Consider the following 14,727-nt stretch of genomic DNA (forward strand, 5'->3'; position numbering starts at 1 on the left):
GTGGCTCTCTGTGCTCCAAGTGTGACCTCTAACACACAAATAGCTACTCCACAAAGTGTTTATCTCTTAATCAGTGTATGTTTCATGAATTAGGGCTTGTGCCTCTCTCACCTGTGGACCTTTGGCAAGTTATTTACCTTCCTGGGTAGAATAATAATTAAGAGGATTAAAGAAAAAATATATGTGCCATATGAATATATATCTTATATAATATGTTGCCATATTATATGGCACATAATGTGATTAGAATAGTGCTTAGAGCATAGTAAATGCTCAATTAATGGATTTTTTTTTTTAATGAAACGCTTTACTAATTCATATGTCATCCTTTTGCAGGAGTCATGCTAATTTTCTCCGTATTGTTCTAATTTTAGTATATGTGCTGCCAAAGCAAGCACAGATATTATTTCTGTGTATTAGACAATACCTACTTCTCTAAGCATTTGGCCTAGAAATCTGGCAATCTTAATTTATAAAAGTGCTTTTCTGATAAAGGCAACATTTTGCTCTGAAGTCTGTATTGAATATTGAAAGAGCAAAACAGCCATCTATTTTTTCATTATAATGTAAGTGGCAGGGGCAAAGATTAATGCAGGGGACATTCACAGGATCTTAGACATCTTCTTATATTTAATTTAATTCAGTTTTTAAAAAAAATCATCTGTTTAGTACTTCGCAAAGGGAGCTATGTAGTCTTTAAAAATTTACAATACAGTCTGCACTTGAAGAGCTTATGGTCACATTCATGGGAAACACTCAGTTAATGCTTGCTGTTCTTAAAGATGCTGCCATGATGACAGTGAACACTTATGTAACCAAAGAATATGACTGTCTCACATTGCTAGCACAAACAATTGTTGTGAGTTCAAAAACTATTGTCTGCAGTGATCAGGGAAAGCTACCAGAAGTCCAAATGGCTTTGAGTTGGTGTGAAATGTCAAACTGAACTTGGGAATATGTAAGTTATTTGGGCTAAAGTTTGTCATCTGTGTTGTCTTCACAGCCCTTGACAAGAGGGCTGGCTATTTGCCAATATAACTTTCATTCATAAGAGTGACTTCGGAGCTAACTCTGGTGACTGCCAACAATACATTTGATTTTCATCTAGTGAGTGGGTGTCTCGTAGATGAAATAGCATCACTGAACACAGAAGCAAGCTTAACTTACTTCTTATAAAGAACACAGCCCTCTAGTTGTCCAGAGTGAGCAAGATTGTACTTAGAAATTCAAAAAATCTTTGACAAAGTAATACATTAAAGGCCATAAAAAGTGGTTCCGTATTTGTAGTATGGTTGTTCTAGTTCTGGCTGTGGTGAGTTGTCAATGTTTGTTTTAGCAGCAGCAACACCCAACCTAAAAGGAGAACTAAAACAGAGTTGGAAAGAGGAAGTATATGATGAAAATATAAAGTAAGCTTTCCAATTTGTTGAGTGGATTTCATCCAATCGTGTTAATGCATGTCTTTGTCATTTGAATCTTAAGCTACCATTACTAAACCATAAGCTTCAAGAGATGACTTGAATAGAGAACCTGCCTACTTTTTTCTTCAATGAAGACTGCAATGAAATCTGCCATCTTTTTCATCTCTTTCCTTCACCTTCTGCATCATGACATCAGGAGGTCCCATTGGTTTGTCTCTCCGGCTTTTGTGCTTTTGATTTATTTAAGGAAACACTTTTTCTTTTGTTTTATTGAGAGGTAATTGACATACAACACTGATTAAGGTGTATAACATATCGTTTGATTTACATTTATTGTGAAACGATTACCACAATATGGTTAGTTAACATCCATCATCTCATATAGACATTAAAAAAATGTTTTGTAATGAGACCTCTCAGGATCTACATTCTTAATAACTTTCAAGTATACCATACAGCAGTGTAAATATACTCACCATGTTGTATATCACATCCCCAGGACTTTTCTTATAATTGGAAGTTTGTACTTCTTGATCACTTTCATAAATTCCCCCACCGTCTCTCCAGTAAGAGATCACAATTCTGATCTCTTTTCCTGAGTTTGTTTTGTGTTTAGATTCCACATATAAGCGAGACCATACAATGTTTGTCTTTCTCTGACTTATTTCACTTAGAACAATGCTCTCAAGGTCCATTCATGTTGCTGTGAATGGTAGGAATTCCTTCTTTTTTTATGGCTGCATAATAATCCATTTTCTAAACATAACACAAATTTTTTGTCTAGACATCCATAGATGGACACTTATGTTGTTTCCATGTCTTGCTGTAGCTAAAGAAACTTTTATTCATTCATTTCCCATGGATTGAGGAATACAAAGACCATACTACAAAGCATCTTTTGCTTCTCTCCCCATTCTCTCTCTCCTTTTTACCTATTCATCTCTTACTCATCCTTTAAGATCCATGTTAAGTTCTGCATCTTCCATGGAACCTTCTCTAAGTTCTTCGGCCTCCTCTGAACACTGTTCTTGTGGATAATAATCTCAGTTAGAACCTAAGTCAGTTGACAAGGTAATCATAGAATACCGTGTTAAATTCCTTAAACTTATCTTGTGTCCCTTGGAAAAGCAGAATGCCAGGGTGGGTAGGAGACAGCTCTGTCACTTAACTATGTAGCCTTGAGCAAATTGCTTCTATTTATCTGCAAACCTGGAAGATAGCAAAACTGCCCACATCATAGGCTTTAGATGAGGGTTCATATAAAGTGCTTAGAAAAATGCCTAGCACATTTTTGATGCTCAGTGTTGGCTGCTATCGTAGTGTCTCTTTTGTCCCTTTCGCCCAACCCATTTTTAGCACTCAGCCTTTATGTTCAATGAAAGGATGGTTTCTGCCGTCACTACATTTATAATTTAGTTGTAGAGGCTATGCAAATACAGAAAAGTAAGGCTGTGTACTATTAAGACAAATTAGATACACAATAAACAAATGTTTTTATTAGCATCTTTTTAGGGCCTGGCAAGATGTTCTACATAATCTTTTTGAGCAATTTCTTTCCCTTTTACCTAGATGCACTTTGTGGCTTTTCAAATCTACATCAGCAATTTTATTTTGCTTTTTAAAAATGGCAGACAATCCCCTCACCAACTCCCAACCATATGACATCCTTTCTATTCCTCTCTCTCTCAGAGTTTTTGTTCACATGCCTGGTCTTTTGGATCTGAGGCATAGAACTTCCTAGTCTCCTAACAGGATATTTTATAACAGTCTCTAGGCTTCCTTTAGCCTTAATAAATTCTAAACTACTCATTTTCATTTTTACCTATCCACTAATACTCAGGAACTATAAAATCTTTGTGTACAGTGCCTTCAGTGAATATTGATTATTTTAGTTCAAATTGTCAGCACTGAATGTGTAAAATTCCAAAAATAAATCCAGGTTATTTTTATTAAAAAAATGAATTGGTAATGAATTTAAATATACATTACTGGGTAATATAAACACTTTCTCCAACTTTGCATAGGAAACTGAAAGCTGACTAAAAGAGATTTATAAACTTCAAACAAATGTCACATGTTATCAAGGACAAGAACCAGTTCTGACTTGACTACATAGAGACCCTGACTATTCTGAAATTGACACTCTGGATTTCCTAGCTGTTCACCACTGCCACAATTATTACAACGTAAAATGGAAGGCTTTAGTTTTTCTAAAGTTAAGACTATTTCATGTCTTACAGAGGTAGATTTTCACATATATTCCACATATGAAATATATGTGAAATTTAACATTTTCGAAACAATCTTAACTGTTGAGGTCATTGGAAATATTTTAAGGTCAGAAAGAAGTGTACTGCAGCTGGCTTTCTCCAAAATTTCCCCTTTTGATTTCACCAAACAAGGAGAGAGTAAAATAAAAAATGATGATGAATTTTTCAAAATTAAACTTTAGAAATGCAGTATTTCTTTCTTTTCTTTTCTTTTTCTTTTTTTTTTTAAGGAGAGACTAAGAGATGCAGACCCAAATGATTTTCACCTGCTTAACTGCAAATAACTTATAGAGAAAGCTGTAAGGCAGGTCCTGGAATAAGGTTGTTTGGTTCAATGTTGTTGTATTACAATGTTGAGAAGCCCTAGAAACTTAACTCTTTTAGCCTATGATAAAATTGGTTTTGTTATGCAGACCTTTTGCTGCAGTTCCATGACAATAAGTGAGGACTTTAAAGTATAGACCTACTTATATAAATGTATCAACTAGATTCAGTTAAAAAAAAAAAGTGTACAGGCACACCTTTCAAACCCAATTCTAAACTTCTGTGACTAAAAAAATTGCTGAAGTCATTCCTTTGACAATGGCTTGATTAAATACATAGCAGGTAGAATATGGAATCCACCTAAGGATTCATTTGGCTATTGCTTAAATTAACATTAACATTCTCCCCTTTCCAGAGAATTGTTAGTATAATTGGGGCCTTTATCTTTCCCAAAGCACTTGTCATACAGTAATTAGTGTGATTTTTCTGATTCTTTGAAACAGCACAAATAGTGTTTGCTTTTATTAAACTACATTTTGATGAAACAAAACATCAAATTCCCTACATTCAAAAAGAAACTTTTACCCCAAAACATACTTGAATATTTCATAATTATCTTTATAAGTGGTTTTAAGTAAATAAAAGCTCTTTACCAAGTAAGGTCCAGGTTTTGTAACTTCCAGCTGTGAAGTAACACAAGAATTACTTTAGCTCTAATTATTTAGGCCTACAAAGATCTAGAGAAAGTGAAAGAGGTTGAACTTGATTTAACATATACAACTATTTCTAATCCAGATGATTAAAATCAAACTATTCTGAAATATTTATCCTGGAATCTCCAAGGTGCAAGACCATTCTAAAATTCTTCCTTTTCATCATCATTGTCATAATCACCATCAGCATTATTGTCATATAGCCAATATTTATGTTTACTTTGTGCTAAGCTATGCACACAATTCTGCTTTACACCCAGAATTTTATTTGCTCCTTACAACAGCCCTATGAGGTAGGTGCCATTATTATCTCCATTCAGAGTCTAAAGCTTAGAACGTTTAATAACCTGAATATCACATAACTAGTAGGTGCCAGATCCCAGATTTGAAAGCAAGCTAACTTAAAGTCTTTGCTTTTAAACTTTATTTTGCCTAAGCCCACTTAGTTAACTCAAATTTGATACGAATTGACTTTAATCATGACACTTTTGTTCGGACCTATTTTGGTCTTCCCCTTTATCATCAAATGTTAAAGTACCTTATATGTTCAAGTAATAGGAAGACAAGATATAAATAATTGAAAATTTAATTAACACAGATTAAAAAAATAAAACCCATATATTACATTATTGTGATGGAGTGGACAGTATATGAATGCTTGGAGCTTGTTGAGCGATCTGGGTGGAACTACAATTGTTTCCTGTTGTAAAGGCTTTAAATAAAAGTGAAGAGGTAAGGGCATTCTCAGAACAGGTTGACTGCTTCTGTGAAGGCGGAAAGTCTGGAAAGTGCCAGGTGAACGCAAACAAGTGGGGAGATTCTACTAGGGCTTGAGAAAAGAAAGGGAGGGTAGAGGAGTTGGAGGTGGGGGTTACAAACATTTACGATTGATGTCTTACTCAGTACTCTGATTTAGACCCTGATAAGAGGAATCTTTGAATCCTTGGGAGTTGAACTTGGGTCATTTCATCCCTTTTTCCTTTCTCTGTTGTATAACCCGGTGTCATTCTACTTATGTTTCGTTGTCCTCTCTGTAAAAAGGGAATGATTCTTGTTCTTTTGGTTTCTCCTAGTCATCAAAAATGAATCTATTGGCCTTGGCTGGGTTGCTCAGTTGGTTAGCGCATCCTCCCAAATACACCAACATTGTGGGTTCAATCCCCGGTCAGGACACATAAAAGAATCAACCAATGAGTGCATAAATAAGTGGAACAACAAATCGACGTTTCTCTGTATCTCTTCCTCGCTCTCTAAAATCAATCAATACATTTAAAAATTTTTTTAAATGAATTAGGCCACAGTACACAAACAAAAGGAAAATATGTAATATTTTATAGGATAAATTTTAGAAGCTGTAAAATATCTGGGCATCTTTATAAATTAAGCACTGTAGAAAACTTCATGAAACTTCTAAATTCATTAATGACTTGCAGGTATACGATTTTCAAATCTCCTTATTTTTTCCTTTTAAGTGGCAGGAACTTGAAAACAATTAAAATGGGACATAGTTAGCTTTCAGTTACTTAAGCCAATGACAATTCAATTTATGGATTACATATAATTTTAATTTGCTCATTTCACACGTCGTTATCAACTCTACATGAGGTTTAAAAGAAGGTCGAATCGTCTGTTTTCCATGTTATTTCCTTACGGCGCAGGGAGAGGGGGGATTTCCTCTGAGACAAGACAGGGGAAGCCAGTAATTGCTGGCATTGCCCGACTGGTAACATGATGATGAAAAGGCGAATATACGTGAAAACTGATTAAATCAAGTGCGGCCTCCCACCCGGGTTTTAGATGAGCAATTTTCCTGTCTCCCGCCCTCACCCAAGGGGCTGAGACAGCAGCTAGCATCACAATACTAAATTTGTTTCGTGATTTCCTCTTTACCGGGTACTGTGTCATACCACTTCTTAGGAATCAGGATTCCTTCCAGCACTTATAAAATAAAAATCCTGAGAATCTGGGGGCTGCTGTTTCTCACTGGCTGTGACATTCAGGATCTGGACCCCTCCGCCCAACAAGCGGAGTTCTCCCGCAGCTTTATTCCCGGCCTGTGCCACCTCCACTCCCTCCGCGAAAACGCCGTGACTCATGTCTTTCAGATCCTTCTCCCCCCACGCGCCCCCAACACACCAACCCGCGAGGATCCAACCCGAGCCCACAGCGCTCGTCAACCCGCCCAGGCCGACTTGGAGGTCTTGGGGCTGAGTCACACAGAAAGACCACCCTCGTCGGCTTCCCCACACACAGAGTCCCTCACACCCCGACGCGTCGGCAGCCGGGCCTCTCCGCCCGACACACCAACGCCTGCCGTCTCTGCGCAACTTGTTATGCTCCAGCTCGAGCCCTTGACCCAAAAACCTCAGAGAAAGAAAGCCGCAGAGCCGGCCTCGGGCGGCCTTTGAAGGCTTTGTTATTGTTTGGGTTTGAATCGATACGCCCCTCCCCATCCTTCCTCCCTGGCAGTCAACACCCAGCTCCCGCCTCCCTCAGGCCCCGCGCCCCTCCCCCTCCATTTTGGCGCCTTTTCCTTCCCGCCACGTCGTGGCGGCGTAGAAACCATTCTGACCGGGAGAACAGGGCGGGGCGTAGGCGGGGCGTGCCGCGCTATGCAGATCATCGGCTTCTGGTTTGCTGGAGAGGCGCTGGCGGGGGCGGGGCCGGGGCGCGGCGACGGAGCGCGCGGGGCGGGGAGCAAGGGGAGTCTCCCTGGCCCGCCGCTTCCCTACCCCCTCTCTTCCCTCTGTCAGCTTGGCCACCAGGCTCCCCGCCTAGGCCTCCCGGAGAGGCCCCGCCCTATCCCCGCCCGCCAGCGCGCCCCCCACCCCCTCGGCAAGCGCGCTCCGCCCCCTTTACTCCTGGCGGCTGGGCGAGCCCGGCGTCTGCTGCAGCGGCCGCGGTGGCGGAGAAGGCCCGAGAAGACTTGGCGTCAGCGACGGTGACGGTGGTGGGACCGGCAGCAGCACTAGCTACAAGCCCCCTCTACCGCGGCCCTGCCGCACGAGTCCCACGAGCCGCCCACCCCGTCGCCCTTGCCTCTGCCTGACCCCGCCGGTGGGTCCACCAGTCGCCAACCCCGGCAGCGCCCCCAGTTGTCCTCCGACTCGCCCTCGGCCTTCCGCGCCTGCCGCAGTCACAGCCGCATCGCCAACCGCAGCCTCAGCCCCAGCTGTAGGCACAGCCCCCGGCACTGCCCCAGCCCCGGCTCCCACTGCAGCGCTTCCAGACGCATAACCCTACGCCGACACCCTGAAGGTTGGGATGCTCTTGTCCAAAATCAACTCGCTTGCCCACCTGCGCGCCGCGCCCTGCAACGACCTGCACGCCACCAAACTGGCGCCCGGTGAGTGCCCTGTTAACTCGGGGATGATGGAGGGAGGCTGGACCCCAGGTTTGGAACTCGGGGCTCGCGGACCGGTACTAAGTCCCTTGTGTCTCTCCCTTTTCTAGGCAAGGAGAAGGAGCCGCTGGAGTCGCAGTACCAGGTGGGCCCGCTGCTGGGCAGCGGCGGATTCGGCTCCGTCTACTCCGGCATCCGGGTCGCCGACAACTTGCCGGTGAGCGGGCGCCCCGCCGTGGGGAGGGCGCGCCGGGCGCCGGGCGGGCGGCGGGGGTGTGCACGCTGCGTTTTGGCCCCAGCGAGGGGAACTAACGTAGGTTCTCCTGGGGTAATTTCCAGGTGGCCATCAAGCACGTGGAGAAGGATCGGATTTCCGACTGGGGAGAGTTGGTGAGTGCCCTGGAGGGAGCGACCCCCAGGATGGGTGGGGTGGGGGCGCTCTCCGACTCCCGCCCTAACGCAGCCTCCTGATCCCCGCAGCCCAATGGAACACGAGTGCCCATGGAAGTGGTCCTGCTGAAGAAGGTGAGCTCGGGCTTCTCCGGCGTCATTAGGCTCCTGGACTGGTTCGAGAGGCCCGACAGTTTCGTCCTTATCCTGGAGAGGCCCGAGCCGGTGCAAGACCTTTTCGACTTTATCACAGAGAGAGGGGCCCTGCAGGAGGAGCTGGCCCGCAGCTTCTTCTGGCAGGTGCTGGAGGCCGTGCGGCACTGCCACAACTGCGGAGTGCTCCACCGCGATATCAAGGACGAGAACATCCTCATCGACCTCAATCGCGGCGAGCTTAAGCTCATCGACTTCGGGTCGGGGGCGCTGCTCAAGGACACCGTTTACACGGACTTTGATGGTGAGCCAGGCTTGGGAGGGAGCTGCTCGGGAGGGAGCTGCCCAGGTGACTCGGCCTAGCCTGGAGGCCTCGGGCCAGTTTCTCTCTTCGGCCCTTTGTAAAGGTCATCGGGCCGCCTGGCTCCATGATTTCAGGGGTGGGGCGAAGAGAGCTTCCCAGCGTAGTAAAGCCCGGGGATTTCTAGCCAGCTGAACCTGTAATGTTTCTGGCACGATTTTATTTTTTTTTAAAGTGGAATTCAGCGGGTTCCAAGCTTTCCCGATGAAAAAGAGGTTGTGGGCAACCGGCCGTAGCCCAGATTTCTGAAGTCTGACCCAGTTTCCCCGCCAGTAAAAGGGTGGGAGGGGGAAGAGGGAGGAGAGAGCGGGAGAGAGAAAAATTGATGCCAGTTTTGTAATTTTTGTTTTGCTTTTATAAGAGTTTAGTTTTCTGTAAGGTAGTTTTTAGGGTTGCAGTTTTTCCTCCCCTTTGATCTAGGGACGGATAAGGAATAGAAACAGTAGTTTCACTAAATAATTCATTTTGTTGATTTTTTTTCCGTGTTGTGGGTGAGGATTTGGGTTTGAATGTTGTGAAATAAGATCTCTCGCTGGTTTGAAAATTAGTTGGTTGTCTCGGAAGACAGGATGAAAACCTATCTAGGGAGGGGCTTGGACAGAAAAGATGGAGTGGAGAGAGAGCCTAAGATCAAAGCAAAATAGGGTGGGTCATCTGAGCAGCTTAACCTAACAGAACGACAGCCTTTCAAAACTTGTGACGGGGGCTTGTGGTTTGTGTTTATTTGCCCTTGGAGGACGCTGGGTTGGGCTGCAATTTTTTTTTTTTTTTTTTTTTGTATTTAACAGTTAATGGCTGGCCGGATCCTCCCATGTTTTTTCTTTCGAGTCTTTGCTGCCCCCTGGTGAGCACCAGAGGGGTGACCCCTACTTTTTTTTTACAACCCAAAGTTTGTAAACAGGAATCACGTGGTCTGAAACCAGCTCTGCCGCTTGGGCTACCTTTCTAGTGTGAGGAGGAAAGGGTATGGGTCTCTGCCCCAGCCCTCCGAGGGCGGGGAGGAAGGGCTCACAGAGGGCACCCTGACTTAAGATACTGTACTAGTGTCTTCACCTGTATCACATCTGAGATGAGAATCTCACCCTGGCTCCTGGGCAACCTTTAAGGCAGTTTAAGGTTAGTCTAGGATAGCTCATCTGATAATACATTCATCCCTTCATCCCATGGTGGGTGGTCCTGCCACATACAGGGTTCAGGCTTTGGGTCTGTATCCGGCCTTTTTTGTTTCTTGGAGCAGTTTGTCAAGAATTTTTCATTTTATGGTTTAGGCTGGTAGAGAGGTGGGTAATGCTTTGGGTTGGAGAGATGCCATAAGCCGCTTATCCACCCTTTTAGCTTGTGGGGGGAGGGCGGAATGGAGTTCACCCAGCTGCAGAGGGGAGGAGTGCCTTTTTTGTTGTTGTTGTTACTCAGCATACCATTCAGTTGCTTTGTGCTTTATTTTTGCTAAAAGCATGTTTTTTCTTCCTCTCCACCCCCCCCCCCCCCGCCCGCCCCGCTGGCTTACAGGGACCCGGGTATATAGTCCTCCAGAGTGGATCCGCTACCATCGCTACCACGGCAGGTCGGCAGCTGTCTGGTCTCTGGGGATCCTGCTGTATGATATGGTCTGCGGAGATATTCCTTTTGAGCATGACGAGGAGATCATCAGGGGCCAAGTTTTCTTCAGGCAGAGGGTTTCTTCAGGTAACTTCTGGGAAGACATTTATTGAGAAGCAAGAATCACAAGGCTGTTAGTCAGTGGGCCACCTTTGAATTCTGGAGAGCTTCACTCTCCAGGAGATGCCAGCCAGCTTGCGGCTTAACAGAATCCTAGGGCAGTGATTCACCCTTGAGAGCTGACTCCCAGGAAGCAGAATGGTTTGCAGTTGAGAATTCCTTGAGAGGTCAGGAAGAGCAGGTGTGAGAATATTAAGAAAAGACCATCTAGTTTCGCTGATAGGCTTTTTTAAAGTACCAACAGAATCATCCTGATTCCCTCAATGCCTGGCTGTTTTGCCAGGGAGTAAAAAGTCGAGGGCTTTTTCGAGCTTGCTTTCTTTAGGCTGTAAATACTGCAGTTCCAGTGACCTCACTGTGGGTGGTGTTCATATTTGTAAGTTGGTAGGTGAATTGAATCACTTCATGCTCGCTGATGCCACATCAAAATCCTTTGTCATCATCCTTCCTATTTCTGGTGAGTGGGTGTCATGAGAAAGGCCCAGCTATTGAAGTTTGAAAACCACAGGTGTAAGAGGGCAGCTGTTTTTCTCGCTGAAAGCAGACTGGAGGATCCAGATGTTAATACATTCCCATCAAAGAATGAGTTAGAAAGTATATGGTCTCTGGACCCCAGACTTGTGGGCCCCTGGGAGGCAAATTGGGAAGGTCTTTGTATTACAAAAACAAGTTGAGTCATTCATAACCTTTCTTGTGTTCTGCAGAGTGTCAACATCTCATTAGATGGTGCTTGTCCCTGAGACCATCAGATCGGCCTTCCTTTGAAGAAATCCAGAATCACCCATGGATGCAAGATGTCCTCCTGCCCCAGGAAACCGCTGAGATCCATCTCCACAGCCTCTCGCCGGGGCCCAGCAAATAGCAGCTTTTCCAGCAGGTCCTCCCCTCCTGCCAGACCCTCCAGGGAGGGGAAACTTCTGTACCAGTGACATTGCTCACCAAGCAGGACAGTGCTTGATACAGGAACAACATTTACAACTCATTCCAGACCCCAGGCCCCTGGAGGATACCTCCAGCAGGGGGGAAGAAATTCCTCTCCCGGCGTCCTAGGCCTCAATTCCTCGTAGATGCTCTCCTCCTAGAGGTCCAGCCAGCATTGCTGGGCTCTGCAGAATCCCCGGGGGGTGGGTGGGAGTGGGTCAGAACCCTGCCATGGAACTGTTCCCTTCATCACGAGTTCTGCTGAATGCCGCAATGGGTCGGGTTGGGGGGAAATGGGTTGGGGTGGGATAGGACTAGCACCATTTTAAGTCCCTGTCACCTCTTCCGACTCTTCTGAGTGCCTTCTGTGGGGACTCCGGCTGTGCTGGGAGAAATACTTGAACTTGCCTCTTTTACCTGCTGCTTCTCCAAAAATCTGCCTGGGTTTGGTTCCCTATTTTTCTCTCCCCCCTCCCCCCTTCCCCATCCTTCATATGAAAGGTGCCATGGAAGAGGCTACAGGGCCAAACGCTGAGCCACCTGCCCTTTTTCTGGTCTTCCTTTTTGGTTTTTACTTAACTGTTTCAAAGCCAAGACCTCACACACAAAATGCACAAACAATGCAAATCAACAGAAAAACTGTAAATGTGTGTACAGTGGGCATGGTAGTGTACAAAAGGATTGTAGTTGATCTAATTTTTTTAAATTTTGCCTTTAAGTTATTTTTACTTGGTTTTTTTTTGTTTTTTTGTTTTTTTGTTTTTTTTCCTGGAAAGATGCGCATTCTAACCTGGAGGTCAACGTTATGTATTTATTTATTTATTTATTTGGTTCCCTTCCAGCTCCAAGCTTCCACGGCTGCCGCCATAGTTTTCTTTCATCCTTTTCTTCCTCTGACTTGGGGACCTTTGGTGGGGGGGTGCTACAACATTTGCTCTGTTCTTAGGGTGATGGGACTCAGGCGGGATAGCTGCTGCAGCTCCCTACTGCTGTGGGGTCCCTCCCGCCTGCTTGTCCCAGTGGGATGGGTTCCTTGGGTGATGGGGGAGGGGCATTGCTGACTAGTGTATATAGGATAGATGTATGAAAACCAGTTCTGGGTGGTGTGCCTTCCGGATCCTCTCTGGGGCTGTGTTTTGAGCAGCATGTAGCCTGCTGGTTTTATCTGAGTGAAATACTGTACAGGGGAATAAAGAGATCTTATTTTTTTTTTTTTTATACTTGGCGTTTTTTGAATAAAACCTTTTATCTTAACTTGTGGCTTCTAAGTGTTGTCCATGCAGAGACATGCTAATGTGCATTTATTGCCCACTTGGTAAGTGCCAAAATCCTATCCTGGGAGGCAAAATGGAACTTGCAGCCTGAAGCAGTTTCTTTCAGTGGGGCTTCTGGGGTAATCACTTTCCTGAAGTGAATGTACAGACAAAGGTTAGGGAGGCCTTATGTGGACAAGATTGGCTTGAGGGGCCCAGTGAAATCCCAATCTGTTCCTAATGGAAGTTCTAGAGCTTCACTAATAACAGCATGTGTGGCTATTTCCCAGTTCACATTTCATGACATAGCTACTTGTGACTAGTGGCCCTGGAAATACATCATTGCAGAAAGTTCTATTGAACAGCTGAGCGATCAAATAGTCTATTAAACAGTTGCTTTTTTAACTGTCCCACTAGTAGAACTTGGAGCATGTAGCCTTGGTACACATTACATTTATTGAAGAAACTACTCATATTCACTCTGTTGACTGATTCAAGTTTCCTTCATATTTAGTGTGGGGTTTTGTCATGAGCAATAGCAGATGAATGGAAATGTGTTTTTTGACTTAGGGTTTTCCCCTCCAATGTGCTTGACAACAGGTTAATAAAGGCAGTAAGTGAAATGTTAGCTACCATTTTCTTACCCCTAGTTGGGATGATTAGTATTCTTACTATGTAGTTTCTTTGCAGGAATCTGTTTAGGCCCCTTTTTCATTTCTTGAGTTTAGTTTAAATTGTATGGTAAAACTCATGGCCTGAATATAGCCTGAGATGCTGAAAGCACATACAATTTGCATATTAAGTTTTAGTAAAGGTTGGTTTCTTGTTTACGAGCATTGCAGATCTAACATTCTTCCCTGTGGGTCATCTTGTTCTCTCCCCTTAGTGTGTACACACACCCTTTGGACATTGGCCAGGATGATGTCAAGTTGCTTGAGGGTCCAAGCTGCAATGCCCACCACTCATTGTCTACCCATGAGCTTGGCCTAGATCCCAAACCCTAGCTAGCTCTGCTCATGTGGCTGAGGGAGAGGAAGGAAGGATTTCTTGTTTCTGGGGGCTGATTTTCTGAGTTCCTCTTTTCCCTTCCACCCTCACCCCAACACACAAACTACCAGCCTCTTGGAGCATGAGGTTTGCGTGCCTCATCCTTTCCAGTAAAGTTGACATGTGAACAATTAAAAGTTGCTCCAAATTTGTAATGAAATCTAGCAAAGCTCTAACCTTGTTTCCCTTAAAGTGAGTTTCTGGCAGTTTCCCCATCCACTACTGAGACTACTAGGGGCTATGGAAGATGGTGTCTCTGAAGAAATACATACTGTGCTCATATCAGGTGCAAAATACTAGGGGTTGTATGGGGAGGATGAAAGATGATATTTAATCTCTTCTCATGGGTAGTTTAAAATCTAGTGCGGAAAGGGATTCAGATAACTAATATGACTGTGGCCATGAGGATACAGAGGGAGCAGTCACCTTGGGAATTGGGCTTGGCATTTGATTCCTACCATCATCTCTTACCTGGATGACTTGGGCAAGCTGTCACACTCTCTGAGACTAATCCCTAAATAGAGATATTCCCAGAATGTATTATTAGGAAGATCTGAGTTAAATAATGGGAAGATTGAGTTTAAAAATGAATACTGCCCTGGCTGGTGTGGCTCAGTGCTAGTCTGTGAACTGAAAGGTCGCCAGTTCGATTCCCAGTCAGGGCACATGCCTGGGTTGTGGGCGAGGTCCCCAGTTGGGGGCGTGTGAGAGGCAATCGATTGATGTATCTCTCGCACATTAATGTTTCTCTCTCTCTCTTCCTCCCTTTCTTCCCCTCTCTCTAAAAATAAATAAATGAAATCTTTTTAAAAAATGAATATACTTTCATGCAAACGAATGCTATTGCCTGCTTATGGATGCAGATATATATG

General features: G+C 44.3%; 1 protein-coding gene and 1 non-coding gene across 2 annotated transcripts; one reads left to right on the forward strand and one right to left on the reverse strand.

Moving 5' to 3' along the window:
* Nucleotides 1–291: 291 nt before the first annotated feature.
* On the reverse strand, nt 292–398 carry LOC129067983 (U6 spliceosomal RNA). Its single transcript, XR_008528807.1, has one exon. It is a non-coding gene; the product is annotated as a U6 spliceosomal RNA (small nuclear RNA).
* A 7,253-nt stretch (nt 399–7,651) lies between these two features.
* PIM1 (Pim-1 proto-oncogene, serine/threonine kinase) lies at nt 7,652–12,778 on the forward strand. Its single transcript, XM_054569302.1, has 6 exons — nt 7,652–8,014; nt 8,122–8,228; nt 8,351–8,401; nt 8,492–8,858; nt 10,425–10,601; nt 11,339–12,778. Exons 1-6 carry the CDS (start codon nt 7,933–7,935, stop codon nt 11,494–11,496), a joined length of 942 nt encoding a protein of 313 aa, XP_054425277.1. The 5' UTR covers nt 7,652–7,932; the 3' UTR covers nt 11,497–12,778.
* Nucleotides 12,779–14,727: the final 1,949 nt, after the last annotated feature.

Source organism: Pteronotus mesoamericanus, unplaced genomic scaffold (genome assembly GCF_021234165.1).
Source record: "Pteronotus mesoamericanus isolate MK-2021 breed Mesoamerican mustached bat unplaced genomic scaffold, CSHL_Meso_final contig_20, whole genome shotgun sequence".
In the NCBI taxonomy this organism is placed as follows: domain Eukaryota; kingdom Metazoa; phylum Chordata; class Mammalia; order Chiroptera; family Mormoopidae; genus Pteronotus; species Pteronotus mesoamericanus.